Here is a 17,445-nt window from a genome sequence, read left to right as displayed (position 1 = left end):
ATTAAATATCCCGAGGCCTTCAAGTACGTTTCCACTGCCTGTGAGACCTTTCAGAAGGCAAGGATGAGCAAAGCGCTTCCAAAAAAGGAAGATCTGACAGAGCTGTGGCACTATGACAAATACGGTCTGTTGATGATACTGAGAAGAGACAGACAGAGAGATATATGACAAAATGAGGAGAATAGAGATTGTGTTTATGCATCAGGCAGGTGAAAGAGGGTGAACTGGCATGTGAATTATGATTATATGACAGGGGTCCTCAGGCACACATGCCAGTTAACCAAAATACAATGGTTATTTTATGGATATCACTGTGACGGTATGGCATAGCTATGTATGGTCTATATACACTGGAACAGTATAAAGATAAGCTATTTTTGATGGAAATGCAAGTAAAAATGGTTTACGTATGAAATAACTATTAACTCTTTACTTGAGGCCTTTATTTATAATGAATTTTAAAATACATGAATTATGCATTGTAACATCTTATGACGAATTGTAAGATATGTAAAATTTGCATATATAATGCTTCCATATATATTGTATTTTAATTCTGAAAATATACTATACAATGCATTATATTATAAATATTTAATGCATTATGCATAACGCTTCAAATATAGTGTTCCCAAATAACCATGTGGTCATGTATATTTTGAATAATTTTGTGAATTAAATGTTTTACAAATGAAATGTACTATTATTTCAGAACCTAGGGGATGCTAAACAAAATATGATGCAAATTATATTCTTAAATAAGTCTGGTAACAACTTACAGCAACTTATGCAACATAAGTTAGCTAATATTGTTTGCATGGCCCACTATCAGTGCATAAAGAGATTTGCTTCAATCCATGTGAAAATGAAGACAAAAGTCTAGTTCATAAATTGAGAAATGGATACAAAACATCCAAATGTTTGGAAGTCGAAATAGCGCACTGCTGGTTCAATTGACAGGAAGTGGAAGTTAGAATAAACCATTCTAGACAGTACTTAGAAAAGGTCAAATCTTAACATTCACAAGTGTCATCGAGAACACTTCAGAAAAAAGCCACAAAAATGACCCTGAGGAAGCAACAGGGTTCAGAACGCTACTGCAGCTTGGGAAAATATTTTGCTCAGATGAGGCCAAGAAATTAAAAAGTGGTCTTTTTGGTAACACTTTAGATTAGTGAACACATATGCACTATTAACTAAGAGTTTTCCCTCAATAAACTCCTAATTACTGCTTATTGACAGTATATAAGGTAGTTGATGTAGCAGCTGTGTTTAGGTTTTGGGTAGGGTTAAGGGACCTTGAACATGGTCATGCAATAATATGTGCTTTATAAGTAGTCTTTAAACAAAGTTACCATATTCAGGCTTCAGAAGACTTTCAGTAAAGCACACACTATGATTTTAAATTTTATTTTGGCTAGCCATTGTTCATCTTGAATGGAAATCTTGTGTTCCACAGAAAAAGAAGCACAATATGGATTTCAAGGAACAAGATTATTTTCGTTTTTGAGTGAACTACTGTGATTTCACATTCATAAATACCATTCAAGAGCACTGGGTGAAATCCACTCCGGCTTAAAGGAACCAGAACAGTTTCCAGAAAAGACATTCTATTAAAGTTTATATGCAAAACCACTAAATAGGCTTACTCATACTGTACTTGAATCAGGGAGAAGGAATGAATGGAAATATTTTAATTTTAGGGTAAAATTTCCAACATGGCTGCCAAACGGAGAATATGCACAGCTTGCTTTCCAATTTGTTCCATCAGCTCACTCAGCCTTCCCCATAAAAACATCTGTGAAACGCATAGTAACTACCTTTCCATTTCCCCCTTTCCAGCTTTCTAGGCCTGTGACCTCACTACTTTAGGCAAAAATCCATCATTACTAAGGAATACTTTTATAATCATCATTTGAATCCAATTTGAATGAATCCCAATACCAATTTTCATACAAAATTCCAACTTAACACGAAACTAAAGAGCTAGAATCAGTAGTTTTAAACTACTATGATTATCAACAGGAATGGGCCCTAGGAATCTAAAGAAAATTTTGATCAGTAAGAAACACGTTGTTGGGTTTTGTTTTAGTTTTGTTTGTTTTTGGCTATTTTAATGCTTTTTAGTGGACATGATAGTAGAGAATGACAGGAAAGCACGGGGTGGAGAGTTGGTAACAGGGGGACTGGCAAAGGACCACAAGTCAGGACTCGACATCGAGTAGCCAGAGGTGCAATTGTACGGTACGTCAGTGTGCTTATCAACGAGCTATCAGTGCTGACAGAAATATGTTGTTTAACACAATACAAGATATTAAACAACCAACAGGACTCAAAAACGTGTTCAAATTTAGGAAACAGGACATGAGACCTTAATTTCTCAGGATTAGGATCCTTTAGAATTGATTATGGTCAAAAAATGGTATGGTAACACTCTTTAAGGAACATTTTCATTATGAATTACCATGCATATTTACAGCATATGGCTGTTTATTAGAACTCATAAAGCACATATTAATGCCTTATTCTGCATGACCATATTTTAGATCCCTTAAATCAACTCCATACCTAAACTTAACAACTACCTTACTATTAATAGACAGCTAATTAGAGGTTTGAGGCAAAAGTCATAGTTAATAGTTAGTTAACAGTGAGAAATTGACATTAAAATATAAAAAATATAATAGCATTGTGTGTTTTGGATATTTTATAAATAATTTTGGATGCCTTGACAAAGCAGATCAACAGAATTGTTTTAGAAGTTTAAAAACGATCTGAAGAAGTCATCTTTATATCAGTGATTATGAGAAATAAACTTCATTATTTTGTGCATTGCAAAATTTGGCATTGATGATTTCGGTGTCAATTGTTTATTTGTGATGAGAAGTAAAAGTCTATGGTGATGCTACATTTTTACATTTGCCATCTTCCATGTGTATCCTGGCAACATACACACCGAAATAATGGTGCAGCAGATTTAAAGATATATAAATATAAATGTGCGCATAAAGATTAGAATGCGTCTAATATTAACACCCAAGCACAAGAATTTTTGTGTTGCTAAAATGTTTGCAAAAGGAATGGTAGTCTGAACCTTACTCGAATCAAATAAAAAGATACGGGTGATACTTTTCTGGAGTGAAGCCAAACAGATCAGGGAAGAAAAAAAAAACCATGATGCCATTTTACTGAGAATACGATTGTTGATTTTTACTTGAATATGATGTTATGAGCGAAACACTAACCTGTGCTGTTAGCCACAAATGTACAGTGTAATATCATTATAATTTTAAATAACTGTTTTCTATGTGAATATATTTTAAAGTCTCATTCTAATAATTAGGAAATCATTCTCATATGCTGATTTGCTGCTCAAGAAACATTTCTGATTATTATCAATTTTGCTGCTTCATATTTTCATTTCTTCAGGATTCTTTGATTAATAGAAAGTTCAAAAGAACATCACTAATTTAAAACAAATCTCTTGAAACATTATAAGCAGCGCTGCGCAGAATGATCACCGTATGACATCAAAGTACCACGAGAGCGATAAGAAAGCAGTCGGATCCTATGCATTCAAATCGCTCTTGCGGTACTTTGATGTCATACGGTGATCATTCTGCGCAGCGCTGCTTCAACGGGGTGTCAGCATCAACGCTTGACAGAGGGAGTGTCTGAAGCTGAATAACACGTCACGTGGTTCATGGAGCTCTCAATAGTTCCAAACAACTCCGCGCTGTCATTCGGGTCAGACAACAACAGCGGGTATACTTGCAGCATTTTCCGGCAAATATTAACACAAAACGTCCATTGATTAATTCGTTTAATACACTGCTAGTAGCATTTTGTCTGTGGAGTTTAATGGAAATAATATTAATGGGGTTTTCTTGCTTAACTATGGAGGAGTAAAAACATAATACAATACAACACAGGATAAGGCGGTTACATTTCTTTGTATGCAAAGCATAAATAATGTAAACTGCTTAATAAAGATTGGAGACTTGAGGCATGACTTTGTGTGTTTTTGTGTTACACTTATTCATGTGGATGTGCAGACCAATGATGAAATAAATTATGCAAATTTAAAGAGTATAAGAAATCTAATTAGTATGTAAAATGCGTTATTGTATTAATATATATTTCTTCATCTATGGTCATCTATTATTCACATTTTAATACAATATTATGTTAAAATATAAGATACAATATGCATACACAAGTGAATATCAATGAATGCTAGAAAAATGCTAGAAATGGTTTTAGCCATTTTTTAAAAAAAATCTAAAGACATCTTTTTCGCCACCATCTGACCAATTAATACTAGCACTTACCTATTCAATTCTATTTATTTATATTTATTTTAAAAAAAAATCATTGCTATGTGAACTGTGCTAGACTAACTGAGACTTGTCACAGCACTTTATTTTGTTGCTCTTTCGTTGGTCTGTTTGCTTCTACATTGTAAGTCGCTTTGGATAAAAGCATCTGCTAAATGACTAAATGTAAATGAAAAAAATGTAAATTTAAGTTTTGCAAATACTTCAAAATAAAAAAGGCAACCAACTGTATTCATCAAAATATTTTATTATATAATATATCCACGTTATCTAACTGCAAATATAGCATATACTGCCTATTATCTAAAAATAAACATTAACTATAACGCGTTTCATAAAATACAACTACTGGTCAGATTTCCGAGAGATAAACTAATGCGTTATAATGGCAAAAAATGCTGTAATTTCCTCAACTTTCTGGCGACTGTGCTTGAGAAGCACTGAAATGAATGGGCTTCAATGCTGAAACTATCGGTTGTTTGAAACTATTGGCTGCTCCATGACACGCTTTACTTCCACATTCCTAAGTTACTATGTGTTGCAACTCTGTTTCTCAACGGCTCTGGTGCTGACCATGGTGTTGACGCGCCGTCATAGTGATAACAGCCAATCACATACTTTTCTGGTGCTGCATGAACGGGATTGGCTAACGTCTGCTCTAGGGTATTTGCATAAGGCGATCTGATTGGCTGACGCCTGCGTTGGCGCTTGAAAAGTTGAAAAGTTTTCAACTTCTGCCGCGTGCAATGCCAGTGAGGCAACGCTTGACGTCACTCCATTCAAAGTAAACGAGAGGCGTTGACGCCGATGCCCCGTGTGAATGTGAATATTTATTTATTATTGTTAATGTTCTCTTATGTTCAACAACTTAAAGCTTTAAAATTATTCACTTTAAGGGGTCTAAAATAAAGAAAAGAGACTATTTTTTGTTACTCCAGCACTTTATTATACTGAATGTCCTGTGTTTTTTTTTTTGTTTTTTGTACTTGAGTGCAATACATTTTGGTTGAAAAAATGAGAATCGTGTAAGAGAATCGTGATCTCAATTCCCATGGAGAAAAATCGTGATTCACATTCACAAGATTCACAAGAATCATGCAGCCCTACTTCTACTAGCCTTTTATTTAGACTAAAAACCCTTTTCATTCGGGTGAGGAAGCTGGCGTTTTGAGTGGCGTTTTCACATCCTGTCATGCCGGTGTATATAATTATATATATAATTTGTAAATTTGTATGTATATATATTTATGTATGTATGTTAGATTAGATTAGATTCAACTTTGTCACTGTGCAGAGTACAAGTACAGAGCCAATGAAATGCAGTCAGCATCTAACCAGAAGTGCAAATAACAAAGTATACAAATAAATATAAAAAAATGTGTATATACATTACGTTTTATGACATATAGTGCAAGTTATGAGGTAGAGGGGGAGAGACTAGCTCAGTGCAAATGACTGTACATACAGCTTAGGTTGCAAGGAAGTATAAACAGAAGGTGCATTATAAAGTGAGGTATGTAGTAACATATGTTTATATATGGCCAATGACCTTAACAGCATCCGGAGGTAGACATGTGCAAGGGAATGTGCAAAATATCAGAAATGTACAGAATAACAGAGGAAAGAATAAGAACATTGTGAGTGAGGAGTGCAGACAGGTTATTGAACAGTGCAGTTTTTTTTTTTTTTAAACCATTAGGTTGTCCATCTTGGACGTAGTGTTCAGCGCCTGAGATTGCAGTTCAGTAGGCTGACAACTGAGGGAAAGAAACTGTTCCTGAGTCTGCTGGTGCGACAGCGAAGACTCCTATAACGTCTCCCAGATGGGAGAGGAGTGAACAGTCTGTGACTGGGGTGAGAGGAGTCTTTGATGATACTTCTCACTCTCCTTAGGCAGCGTTTGTGGTAAATGTCTTTGATGGAGGGTAGCATGACACCAGTGGTGTACTGGGCAGTTTTCACCACCCGCTGGAGGGTTGTCTGGTCCAAACAGTTGCCTGTATGCATGTATGTATGCATGCGTGTGTGTGGTTGTACATATACATATATATATATATAGTTGTTGTTTTTTTGGTGTTTGGCTTAGTGTTATGTTAGAATCATTATTATACTCTTATACCTTTTGTTCTTTAATATTTTGAATTGTTTTTAGATTTATTTATTTAATTTTAATTGTTTATTTATTTTTTCATTTAAATGTTAAGTTTTGAAATTTTGTTGTATGCATTTGTCATTTTTTAAGCTTTTAGTTTTGAATCTGTTTTTAGTTGTTTTAATACTACAATTGCTTGTTTCTGTTGTCCTCATTTGTAAGTCGCTTTGGATACAAGCATCTGCTAAATGACTAAATAATAATGATAAATAGTAATATTGAACATTTACTTATTTATGCATTTGGCAGAGGCTTTTTTCCAAAGCAATATACATTGCATTAAATGTATACTTTTTTTTCAGTTCATGCAAATCCATCAATTCACCCCACAATTGTTTTGGACCCAAAACGCATAATTATGTATATTTGTGTCTGTTTTATGAATCAGTTGATTCATTTGCTTACCTGTTCTCTGTGGAGCAGCAGATGTGATGATTCGCGGGCTCATGTTTACGGCTGTAGAGGACGATGACAGCGAAGAATGTGAAGTTGGGTCTCGTCCTTCTTTGATCTCAATGCTGAGGAAGGTCTTCATGTTGGACTCAGGTTCACCCCGGGTGTCGTGGGTCCCTGAAGATGCTTCTCCCTCAGGAGTCTGCACTTCTTCTGAACCGCCACACACACGACTGACATTTTCAGAGCGGCCGTGTGAGCCGCCCACTGCGGCGTGTGATTGGCTGGAGTAAAGCTTGGGCTGGGCCAACATGTTCTCAGTGACATTCCTCTCTTTCTTTGGGATGGAGGAAGAAAAGGACGAGGTGTCCCAGGACCTCTCAGCAGACACTGTGTTTGTAGAATGAGAAGAACTGTGGCTGATTTTGGGTGCGTTCATAACAGGTTCGGTGAATTTGCGCATCCTGTCACGAACAGAGTTTGCACGAATCACAGGCCCAGAGAATGAGGCTTTGTTTTTAAAATCTGAAAAGAAAAATGTATTTTTATTGAATTCAAAATACAATTATTAAAAATGTAATTATTATATCAAAAAGATTTATGTTTTCAAAATAGTACATTAGATCACCCTTTAGTTTTTTAACCAATTCTCTATTAACTACGACTTTTGCCACAAACTCCTAATTTGCTTCTTATTAATAGTTGTAGTTGTTACTGTAAGTTTAGGTATAGGGTAGGGTTAAGGAATCTAAAATTTGCAGAATAAGGCATTAATATGTGTTTCATAAGTACTAATAATACAGCCAATATGCTAGAAATATGCACGCAAATAAGCAACTAGTTAACAGTGAGAATTAGTTGCTAAAGTGAAGTGTTACCGACCATACATAAAAAAAACTGCAAACATTTCTAACATTATATAAGCTATAAAATGTGGCTAGCACAGCTCAGATCATGTAGTCTTGGAAGAATTTTATGAGAAATACCAAGTATTAAATCTCTGATTATTCATTTGGTATCTTGGCAAACCTCTGATATTTCTTCTGAACCTCTAGAGGAGACCTATGTGAGATCACTGGAGCTTTTTTTTTTTTTTTTTTGGTTAAAGCAGGGAAGCATAAGATTTAAAGGGACAGTTCACCCAAAAATGAATATTTTGTCATCCTTTACTCACCCTCATGTTATTACAAACCCATAAACCCATTCATATTCAAAACACAAATAAAGACATTATTTTAATGAAACCTGAGGTTTCTGTCCCTCCATTGAAAGTTCATTACACCTAAACTTGACACTTCAAAAAGTTCAAAAGAAATCCATAAAAATCAAGCCATTTAATCCAAGTCTTCTGAAAACATGTTATTGCTTATACGATGATCAAATTTAATTTAGACTTTTATTCACATATAAACATAATATCAAATATGCTCAACTTGTTTGACATTGATGACAGAATTAAATTGTTTTGGGGTGAACTATCCCTTTAATCAAAAGTCTTCACTTGCTCTCCATCTAATTTCATTGTGTCTAGAATAAACAATTGTGAATCTAAGGTTATTAATTCCATCTCATTTGGGATTTTTCATCCCTACAGGTCATGCAGGATGTTTTGGTTTTTGCAGAAGGGGTAGGAGACAGGAAAGACTAAGCATTACACTGGACTGGGCCTCTAAGCTTGTGAAAGTGGTAATGGCCCTATTAGGTCATAAGGAAGAGTGAAGATCTTGGGATACGGCCTGCTGACTGCAAGAGGGTGACATCTCCATACTTTAAACAAAAGCAGAAGGACACTGACTTGCTGCTGGCCAACTATATTGTCAGGTATACAATATATGCAAGTCATATTCGAAAGGAGAAAGTGTAATTATAAATAATGAACTAATTAGTAACTAATTCTAGGGCACAGGTAAATCCACAATTAGTTAACTTTCTTTTGTGGTGTATTTTTATGAGGACATGCAAAACTGCTCACCTGTATCCTTGCCATTAGTAAGAGAAGTCAACAGAGCATCTCTATCTGATGTGATCTAAGAAAAAAACTCAAAATCAACTTCTCATAGCATGGCATAAAACAGTTTACAATAACAGCAATGTCTGTTTACAGCAGTAAACATATGATCATTTACATTCATGAAGAGGTGATTTATCGAGTTTTATCAAGAGTTACACTATATACCAAAAGATATTTTTAAAAGAAATTAATACTTTTACTCAGCAAGGATGCATTAAATTGTTTAAAAGTAAGAGTAAAGACATTTATAATGTTAGAAATATGTTTCTTTTAACTTTCCATTCACCAAAGAATCACGAAAAAAGTAGCACTGTTTCCACAAAAATATTAAGCAGCACAATTTGTTAAAAATGATAAATACTACTATGCTAAGTAATCCTGATACTGTATTTTTGATCAAATAAATGCAGCCTTGGTGAGCAGAAGAGACTTCTTTCAAAAACATTACACACACTCTTCAACAAGCCACATAAATGATAAAACCCACTAACCCTAAATATGATCAATAGTAATAGTGATTTTTAGCCAAACACCACCAACGATTCTCTCTTAATCACATCTGAACATTGTTATGGAACTAATGAACGTCTGAGCAAGTGGTGGATGGATTCACAGAGATAAAACAGGACAATCTCAAACAGAGACAAATAGTACCTCCTGGTGGAACAAACAGAGCAAGTGTTCCCATGAGACACCTTTCTTTTCTACATACCTTCTGTCCTGAGATGTCTTCAGCTCTTGTCCTGGTCTCATTCAGTGTACATGCTTGTGAACCTGCTGTGCTCTGAAAGTGAGTCGTCTCCACACCGTTGTCAAGTTTCTTCAGGTCTCGATCCATCTGCGGAGACTCTGAATTCATAGCTACCCTGACTTCCTCTCCAGCTGGTCCTGACCGTGAGCTCTGGTCCCTCAGAGGAGGTTCAGCAGTGGACAGGGAGTCGTGGCTACCGTCTGAGGCGCTGGAGTTCAGCCTCTTTCTCTGATGGGAGCTGCTATCATTCGATTCTCCGGTGTCTGAACGCTCTCGGTATGAAGGAATGACTTCTGAGGAGGGCGAGCCATTATCACATTGGATCCGCTGGGTCAGAGGGCAAGAGACTTTCTCTCTGACCAAAGGATCTAGTACTAAAACCATGTCAGGGTTCGAGGCTACAAGAGAAGAGACAAACACATAACTAAGTACATTAAAATAGGACCTTTGTAGTTAGAATTACTTTCATTTAAAATAACCAAAACACTGTACTCAATCTCATTTCAGTCCACTTCAGTTATAACCAAGTCTCAACCTCAGCACACTTTCCATTCATGCTATTGATTTTAAAACCTGGACTAGTGAAAGTGAACCTTGTTTGGCATCTGTAAGATTTTTAAAAACATTTATTCAGCAGTGATGCATTAAATTGATCAAAAGTGACAGTAAAGACTTTTACATTGTTACTAAAGACGTTTCAAATAAATGCTGTTCTTTTGAAGTTTATACTCATTAAAGAATCCATAAAAAAACAAATCTGATCCCATTTTCTACAAAATATGAAGCTGCACAACTGTTTTTAACATTGATAATAATCAGAAATGTTTCTTAAGCAGCAAATCGTTAGAATGATTTCTGAAGGATCATGTGACACTGAAGCCTGGAGTAATGATGCTGAAAATTCTGTTTTGATCACAGCAATAAATTACATTTTTAAATATTTCCAAACAAAACATAGCTATTTTAAATGTTAATAATATTTCACAATATTCCTGTTTTTACTGTGTTTTTAATCAAATAAATGACTCCTTAGTGAGCAGAATAACATTAAAAATTAAACCAACCGCAAACTTTTGAACAGTAGTAAAACGTTAGCAATTTCCCAGTGCGTAATTTTTTTTTTTTTTTCACTAAAATCATGTAATGCTACAGTAGTCTTGGATTGTTGGAAAACAATGTGTATATGTGTGTGTGTGTTTGTTTACAGATCCTGTTAGCATTTAAAAAATACAATTAGGAACTGCATTGCACTGTAGGGCAAGGCCTAGCTAAAAGTACTCATAATACATACAGAATTGATGAATACTGCATGCTAAAGTTCTTTCAGGGGGACTTGCCAGATTTACACCAGCATGTATGATGAAATGCTAGGTTAACCACATATAAAAGCAAATTTATGCAGCCAGGCACAGACAAAACAAACAGAACTAAGGCAAAGGAATGTCAGATGGTTATTGTAATGAGCTGTGCATGCTGGGTGGAGATAGGACATTTCCTTTCACATTTCCTGAATGTTTGCACACTCCGAGCAAATGCTGTTTGGGAGCACAGAGATATCCAGACACAGAATACATGGTGGGCACAGGAAGTGACATTAGCGTCTCACGTTCAGAGTCCCACCTTCAGCTGACAATCAGCAAAATATTTTAAATTTTACACGTTTGCATGTACAAGCTTAAATTTGAAGATTCTTGTACCTGAGCTTTTTTTAATTATTATTAAAACAATTAAAACTGTGCAGCAGTTACTGAAAGTGTCCAAATTCAAACCTGAGAATCCAAGATATTTTTAATGTGTGGCAAAAGCAAAGATTGCAACACCAAAAAAATGCCCATTTGACTGATAATACCTGAGAGATTAACATTCACGCGTCGGTCTCAGACTCTAGCTGTAATGAGAGCGAGCTAATGCTCTTTTAAAGTAACAGCATTTCTGAGCAGATCCCTATAATTTGTAGAAAAGCAGTCTTGCCGACATCCTGATACTTTTCACATCTGGTCAGGAAGTATCGTTCTGTTTCCACCATTCTCAGATCTCTGAAGGAGCAGAGTACAGTCTTTGCGTTTGGGTTGCTTAGTCTAAATGTACACTGCATTCTTTTCATTGCTTATACAGAGTAAGGATATACTCCTAAAGGGCCTTTTCAAGAATGTTTCCTTAAATTAAAGAGTTACAATAATTATAAGATCTTTTTTTATAGCAAGATGCTGCTGAGAATGTTGGGTTTTACATTTAATATTTAAAAAATAGAAATACAAAGAGAAAAAGTGATAAATTGCAACTAATTTAAGATGTCTATAGCATAAAATAATTGGTATCCATCAATCAGAAACTCCCTTAAATGACTCTCTTCACTCAATTAAGTAAATTTAAATGATGCTTAAGACATGTTATTGTGAGGTCTTGAGGCTTTGGCCCAGTCGAGTGCTTAATTTGATTACCATCTTGTCTGCTTTGTTTACCACAATGATGTGGCAGGCGTTGAAGTTCAGAGCTCCAAACCCCAGACGCATTCTTCTCCTTGAGCACAAAGAAACGCTCTCCACACTCTCAGACAAATGCTAGGCTATAAAATAGTGTATGTCAAACCCAACAACAGTCTTTCAATCATATCTTTTTAGATAAACAGATTTGTTTTAGCTGGAATGGAAAATGGGTTTATTGTAACTTTTGTTGAAAGAATAGTTTAAAATGACAGAAAAGCACTAGTCCATTTGACCCTATATTTACATTGAGTATTGCAATGTAACTTGATTTCAAGTTTTTCATCTATTTTTTTTTTCCCCAAGTAATTTGAATATACTCAAACACAAATGGGATTTGTATGGAAGCCCATTTTCGTCACAGAAAAAAAGCACTTTGGTAAATCATAATTATCTTACAATACCTAATAATTAATGGCATAAAGAAGTCTAAATTATGAGATATTAAGTCAATTGTGACCTTCATTTCAACTTGTGTCATTATTATGACTTTGCATCAGAATTTTGATTTAATCTTGTAATTATTTAGCATGTTATAATTTGACTTTCTTATGACATAGTATATTTTTGACAATTTTGACTTATGATTGTCAACTTCAAAATTTAGAAAAAAAATCAATTATAACAGTCAAAACTATGAGATACTAAGTCATAATTATGAGATAAATGTCCAAATTGAGATAAAAAGTGATAATTATGACAAAATTATGAGATCCCAAGTCATAATTTACTTTATTATAAGAAAAGGCAAAATGAGATACTGCCACAATTGACTTGAGAAAAGTCACCTCATAATTTTGACTTTGTCATAATTATGACTTAGTATGTCATAATTTTACTGTCCTAATTATGAGTTATTATCTGAATTGTGACTTTTCATAATCAAGACATTTAATCTCATACTTTTAATCTTTTATCTCATAAACATCTCCTTTTGCGTTCTCAAAAATAAATACGTGTGACCTATTCCTTTACCATTTTATTATTAGGTAGACCATCCAATTTTAACCCACTATGTTAAAAGCACTGACAGCCTGATGCTTTTGAAGTACCACGGTATTACCACCTGACACAATCGCTGTACTACTATGCCACAACAGTGCTATTTTGTACGGGAAATGGCAGACAAAAAAAAAAAAATGCTTTTAGGATAAAGGAGCAAAAAAGTCTTTAGAACAGTCTAAGTTCTACCTTTATCAAATTTCTATAGGTCTTTATCTCAAAATGCTCAAAAAACAGTCTCTGAGCCAAACTTCAAAATACTAGGGGTGTAAGAAAATATCGATGCACGTGAGTATCGCGATATTTTGTTTGGCAATACTGTATCGATTCTCCAAAACGGAATATCGATACTTAAAAAAAAAAAAAAAAAGAAATCATACAAGATTCATACAAGATTCATGGCAGTTGTTTCATTTTGAGTTAATTTCCCCGACCTCTAGTCTTCATCTCTGAACTTAAACAGTGACAGCAAATACTAGCATCAGGGCACTCCACTAATGTTAGTGTTAATATAGTTCGCTGCCAGTAATGGAGGATTATGTGGTGCCATTTGGGCTTTTGTGGTAATGTCCTCCCCAGGACCAAGGCGCGAGTTCTGCCGCTTGCCGCATCCCGTGTTGAAGAGTCTTTGCGTGGGGTGCGGCGGACGGTAGAGTCGCCGTGCAGCTGCAGCTTTCTCTCGTACTTCGGGGGCGTTTTGCTCGCGTCGCGGTCTCGGCGATTCCACGCGGAACATAAACACAAACTGAAAAACTTGTGAAATCCAAGTTGAAAAGTTCTGAGAATGTTTAACATCTGTATTTATTTGATTGTTTTACACTTGTTTTGTTTTCTTTAGGAATCCTGCAAGCACTTTATTTTTCATTGATATTAAGGAGATGTCATTTTTTGTTCAGATCTATGGTTCAGATCAAATGTTATGACATTGTATGTCACAATTGTAAACTTAAACTGTGAACCTTTAAAGTAGAGTCTATAAATATATATTTTTATCTTTTTATAAAATACATTTTACACATACATTTAACTAAAGAATCATGCAAGCACTTGAATATTTCCCCCTTTACTCGTACTGCACAAAAAGTGGTTCATTAATGTTGAATGTTATAGGGACTGATTATTGCAAATGCAGATCCCAGTCTGTTCTGCAGTGTGTTCTGGTTAAACTATTTTTATTTTTTTGCTAAGGTTTGCATATGGTGGTGTGTTTTTAATGACAGCTTTCCTAAAAAAATATGTATCCTATTCCAAAAATAAGAAATATCCCAATATATCGCCTTGTTTACAGTATCGCAATATATCGTATCGCAACCCCTGTATCGTGATACGTATCGTATCGCCAGATTCTTGCCAATACACAGCCCTACAAAATACATGCATGACAAAAAGCATGTCCTTCCCTCATTCTCCACAACAACTGTGTATAAATGCTCTTCCCCATCCTGTCCCAGCCCCAAACTTCCATTGTCTCTGTCTGAATAACAAACAGTAGCTTCCCAAAATGTCTCATTTCTGCATTCATTAAGGCCGTCTTCGCTTGGCCCTGCTCTCACCCTAGCCAAAATTACTGGGTTGAGCAGCTGAGTAAGGACCACTAACACCACAAATGTCAGGGTCACAGGAAAGGAGTTTTACTTCAACAGACCTGGTGAGGGATGAAAGTCTGTGGGACAGGCATACATGAGCTTTACATCTCTATGGGTGCGGAATGCCCCCCTCAGCCTTGTCTACCTTGATGTGGAATGTTTCTAAACGTTTATTTTCTCAGATGGACATTCAGATGATTGAGAGATCGTTTTGTGTGATTTTACTTGCCTTCTGTGTGGTTCTCAATTCTCTCTGATCGGCTGATGAGTGCTTCTGCCTTGATTTTCTCTTGACCGTCCTGCAAAAAAAGAAAAACAAATAAACTTACAGTGAATGCATTGCCTCTGCACTGCAAAAAAGGGGGCTTTCTTACTTAGTGTTTTTGTCTTGGTTCCCATTACAAATATCTAAACATTCTTAAATCAAGAGATGCATTTACTTAAAAAGCAGAATGACTTAAGATATTCAGTCTTGTTTGCATTGTGAAGCCCTATTCAATGACAAAATCATACTGACTAGAGAGCAAGATAAATGTGGCAAAAACACAAAGTTCTACTCCGTTCAAAAGAAATCATTAGAATCACTTATAGATTGATTTGGGACTTTCTCAAAACCAAAACAACTTATTGGTTGGTCAACAGACAACATATTTACTAACTTTCATGATCAGTCGCTATGAAAATTGCAGGATGAGAATGTCTTTGTGAATTTGATGCTTTTATAGCATCCTTTCCTATAAATTCTTAATTGAGAAAAAATTAAGTCAGAACTGTGATTTATAAACTCACAATTTTGTGAAAGAACTCAAAATATTAATAAACTTCTACTTTTTTTAAAGGAGCAATCTTACGTATACATGTGTTTGAAATATCACAGAAATTAGAGTATACGCAACAACAATTTTCACATCAATTTGTTTCCATTTGCAAAATTGCAATTCTGCACTGAAAGAAGTTCTTAAAAATGAATTATTTAGAGAAACAACATGCTTTCAACTAGGGGTGTGCGATATGACGATTTTTGATCGTGGACGATAAAAATGTCTCCACGATCTGCTTTTTAAGAAATATCGTAGTATCGCGCTACCGCGCACATTGTCAAATACAGTTCTGGCGCCGCCGTCTCTATATACTGTACAACACGACATACAGCAGTAGAGTTACTCAGACAGGACACTGCACTTATTCGCGATCGCAAAAGTACATTATTTGCATACAAGCCTTGCTGGTTAAATGTTTAATTAGCGCGCTGGTCTGACGTGCGCTTGTTCTGAGCACATACACCTGAAGCACGCGCACTAAAACGCCTGTCTAACAGCGCCTGATTACTCAACTAAGTTATATTTTGCGCTAATACTGTCAAAACACACAAGGTTTACATACAGACTGAGTTGGTTATCTCTAAAATGAAAGTAAATAGTTAAGAGAGAAACGGATGCATGCCTGTACTGTATATTAGATGCGTGCAGCTCTTAAAGGGACAGGACACTAAACGTGCTGTCGACTGTCATTAAAGGGATAGTTCACCCTAAAATTTAATTTCTGTCATTATTTACTCAGTGGAAAACCAAACAGTTGCTGGTCCACATTGACTTTGATAGTAGGAAAGAAAAATCCTATGGAAGTCACTGAGGACCAGCAACTGTTTGGTTTTCCACCTTCTTCAAAATAGCATTTATGTTCAGCACAAGAAAGAAACTCATTCCGGTTTAAAACAACTTTTGAGTAAATGATGATATAAAAATACAACATTATGACAGAATTGACAGACAGATGACAGAATATTAATTTGTGGGGGAACTATTCATTTAACGTTAACAAAACAACAAAATGCAAAGAGAAAAATCACTCACTATTCTTGACTGAAAAACTTTAATACAGTTGCTTTAGGAATCAGTCGATCTAGTGTTTTATTTTTATATTTGTTCATTCAATTTCATTGAATGCTCTGCTAAATACACCTATTGTACCTGGAAATAAAGCACTGTTTGTTTTATTTGTATATTATGTGTATTTGTAATGTGTATCTTTGTTCTTATTTTTTAATAAGAAAAATAAAATAATGACAAAGATTTTTTATCTTCGCCCACTTTGGCCTAAATATCTGCCATGCATCTTTGTCTTTCTAGTTTGGCTGTAATGCTCAGACAACTTGTAAAACCAAAATAGTAAAACTAACAAAGAATCGTGATAAAAATCGTGAATCGTGATATTTCTATAAAAAATCGTGATATGATATTTTTCCCATATCGCCCACCCCTACTTTCAACTGCAGATAACTTCAATTTTAAGCATCTGATGCTCATTCAAGCACAGGATTACAGAAAATAATATTCTCTCAAAAAGTTGAACCATTCTGAACCTTTGAGTCTGCAAAGTCATAAAGAAGGCTGAATGGACTAAGATGTTAAGTGTTTGCTTAATGCCGTGAACTTTAAGTCTTTTTGGCTTAATGGAGTTTGTCTACCTGCTGTAAAAGGATTAGGAGTTATATGGTACAATAAACACAAACGGATGTAATCGGCATTACACTAGGTCACGTGTTTGTGTTTTAGACCAGCTGAAATCGTGGAAGTCAGTCTGAGAGAACGATTTAAACCTAACATGTAAATGGGTGACTAACATGACTATTTTCTCCACAGCAAACCTGCAAGATTTTACTTGCAAACAACGGCAAAGCAGCGCTTTTCTCTCTGTAAAAAACAGATATAAAGCAAACAGATGCAGAAA

The 17,445-nt window shown here is 35.3% G+C and overlaps 1 protein-coding gene across 3 annotated transcripts in view; it reads right to left on the bottom strand.

Moving 5' to 3' along the window:
- The window catches only part of smtnb (smoothelin b), a 72,385-nt gene that overhangs the window by 37,262 nt on the left and 17,678 nt on the right, over positions 1-17,445 (bottom strand). For all 3 annotated transcript variants that reach the window (XM_079416364.1, XM_079416365.1, XM_079416366.1), the window contains exons 6-9: positions 14,945-15,014; positions 9,606-10,042; positions 8,855-8,909; positions 6,895-7,407 (exon numbers count right to left, since the gene is read on the bottom strand). In XM_079416364.1, coding sequence (XP_079272490.1) covers positions 6,895-7,407; positions 8,855-8,909; positions 9,606-10,042; positions 14,945-15,014 — 1,075 coding nt within the window. The remainder of the gene's footprint in view (positions 1-6,894; positions 7,408-8,854; positions 8,910-9,605; positions 10,043-14,944; positions 15,015-17,445) is intronic.

This window comes from Barbus barbus (genome assembly GCF_936440315.1).
Source record: "Barbus barbus genome assembly, chromosome: 5".
Taxonomy (NCBI): Eukaryota; Metazoa; Chordata; class Actinopteri; order Cypriniformes; family Cyprinidae; genus Barbus; species Barbus barbus.
This window is presented reverse-complemented; position numbering and strand designations above follow the sequence as displayed.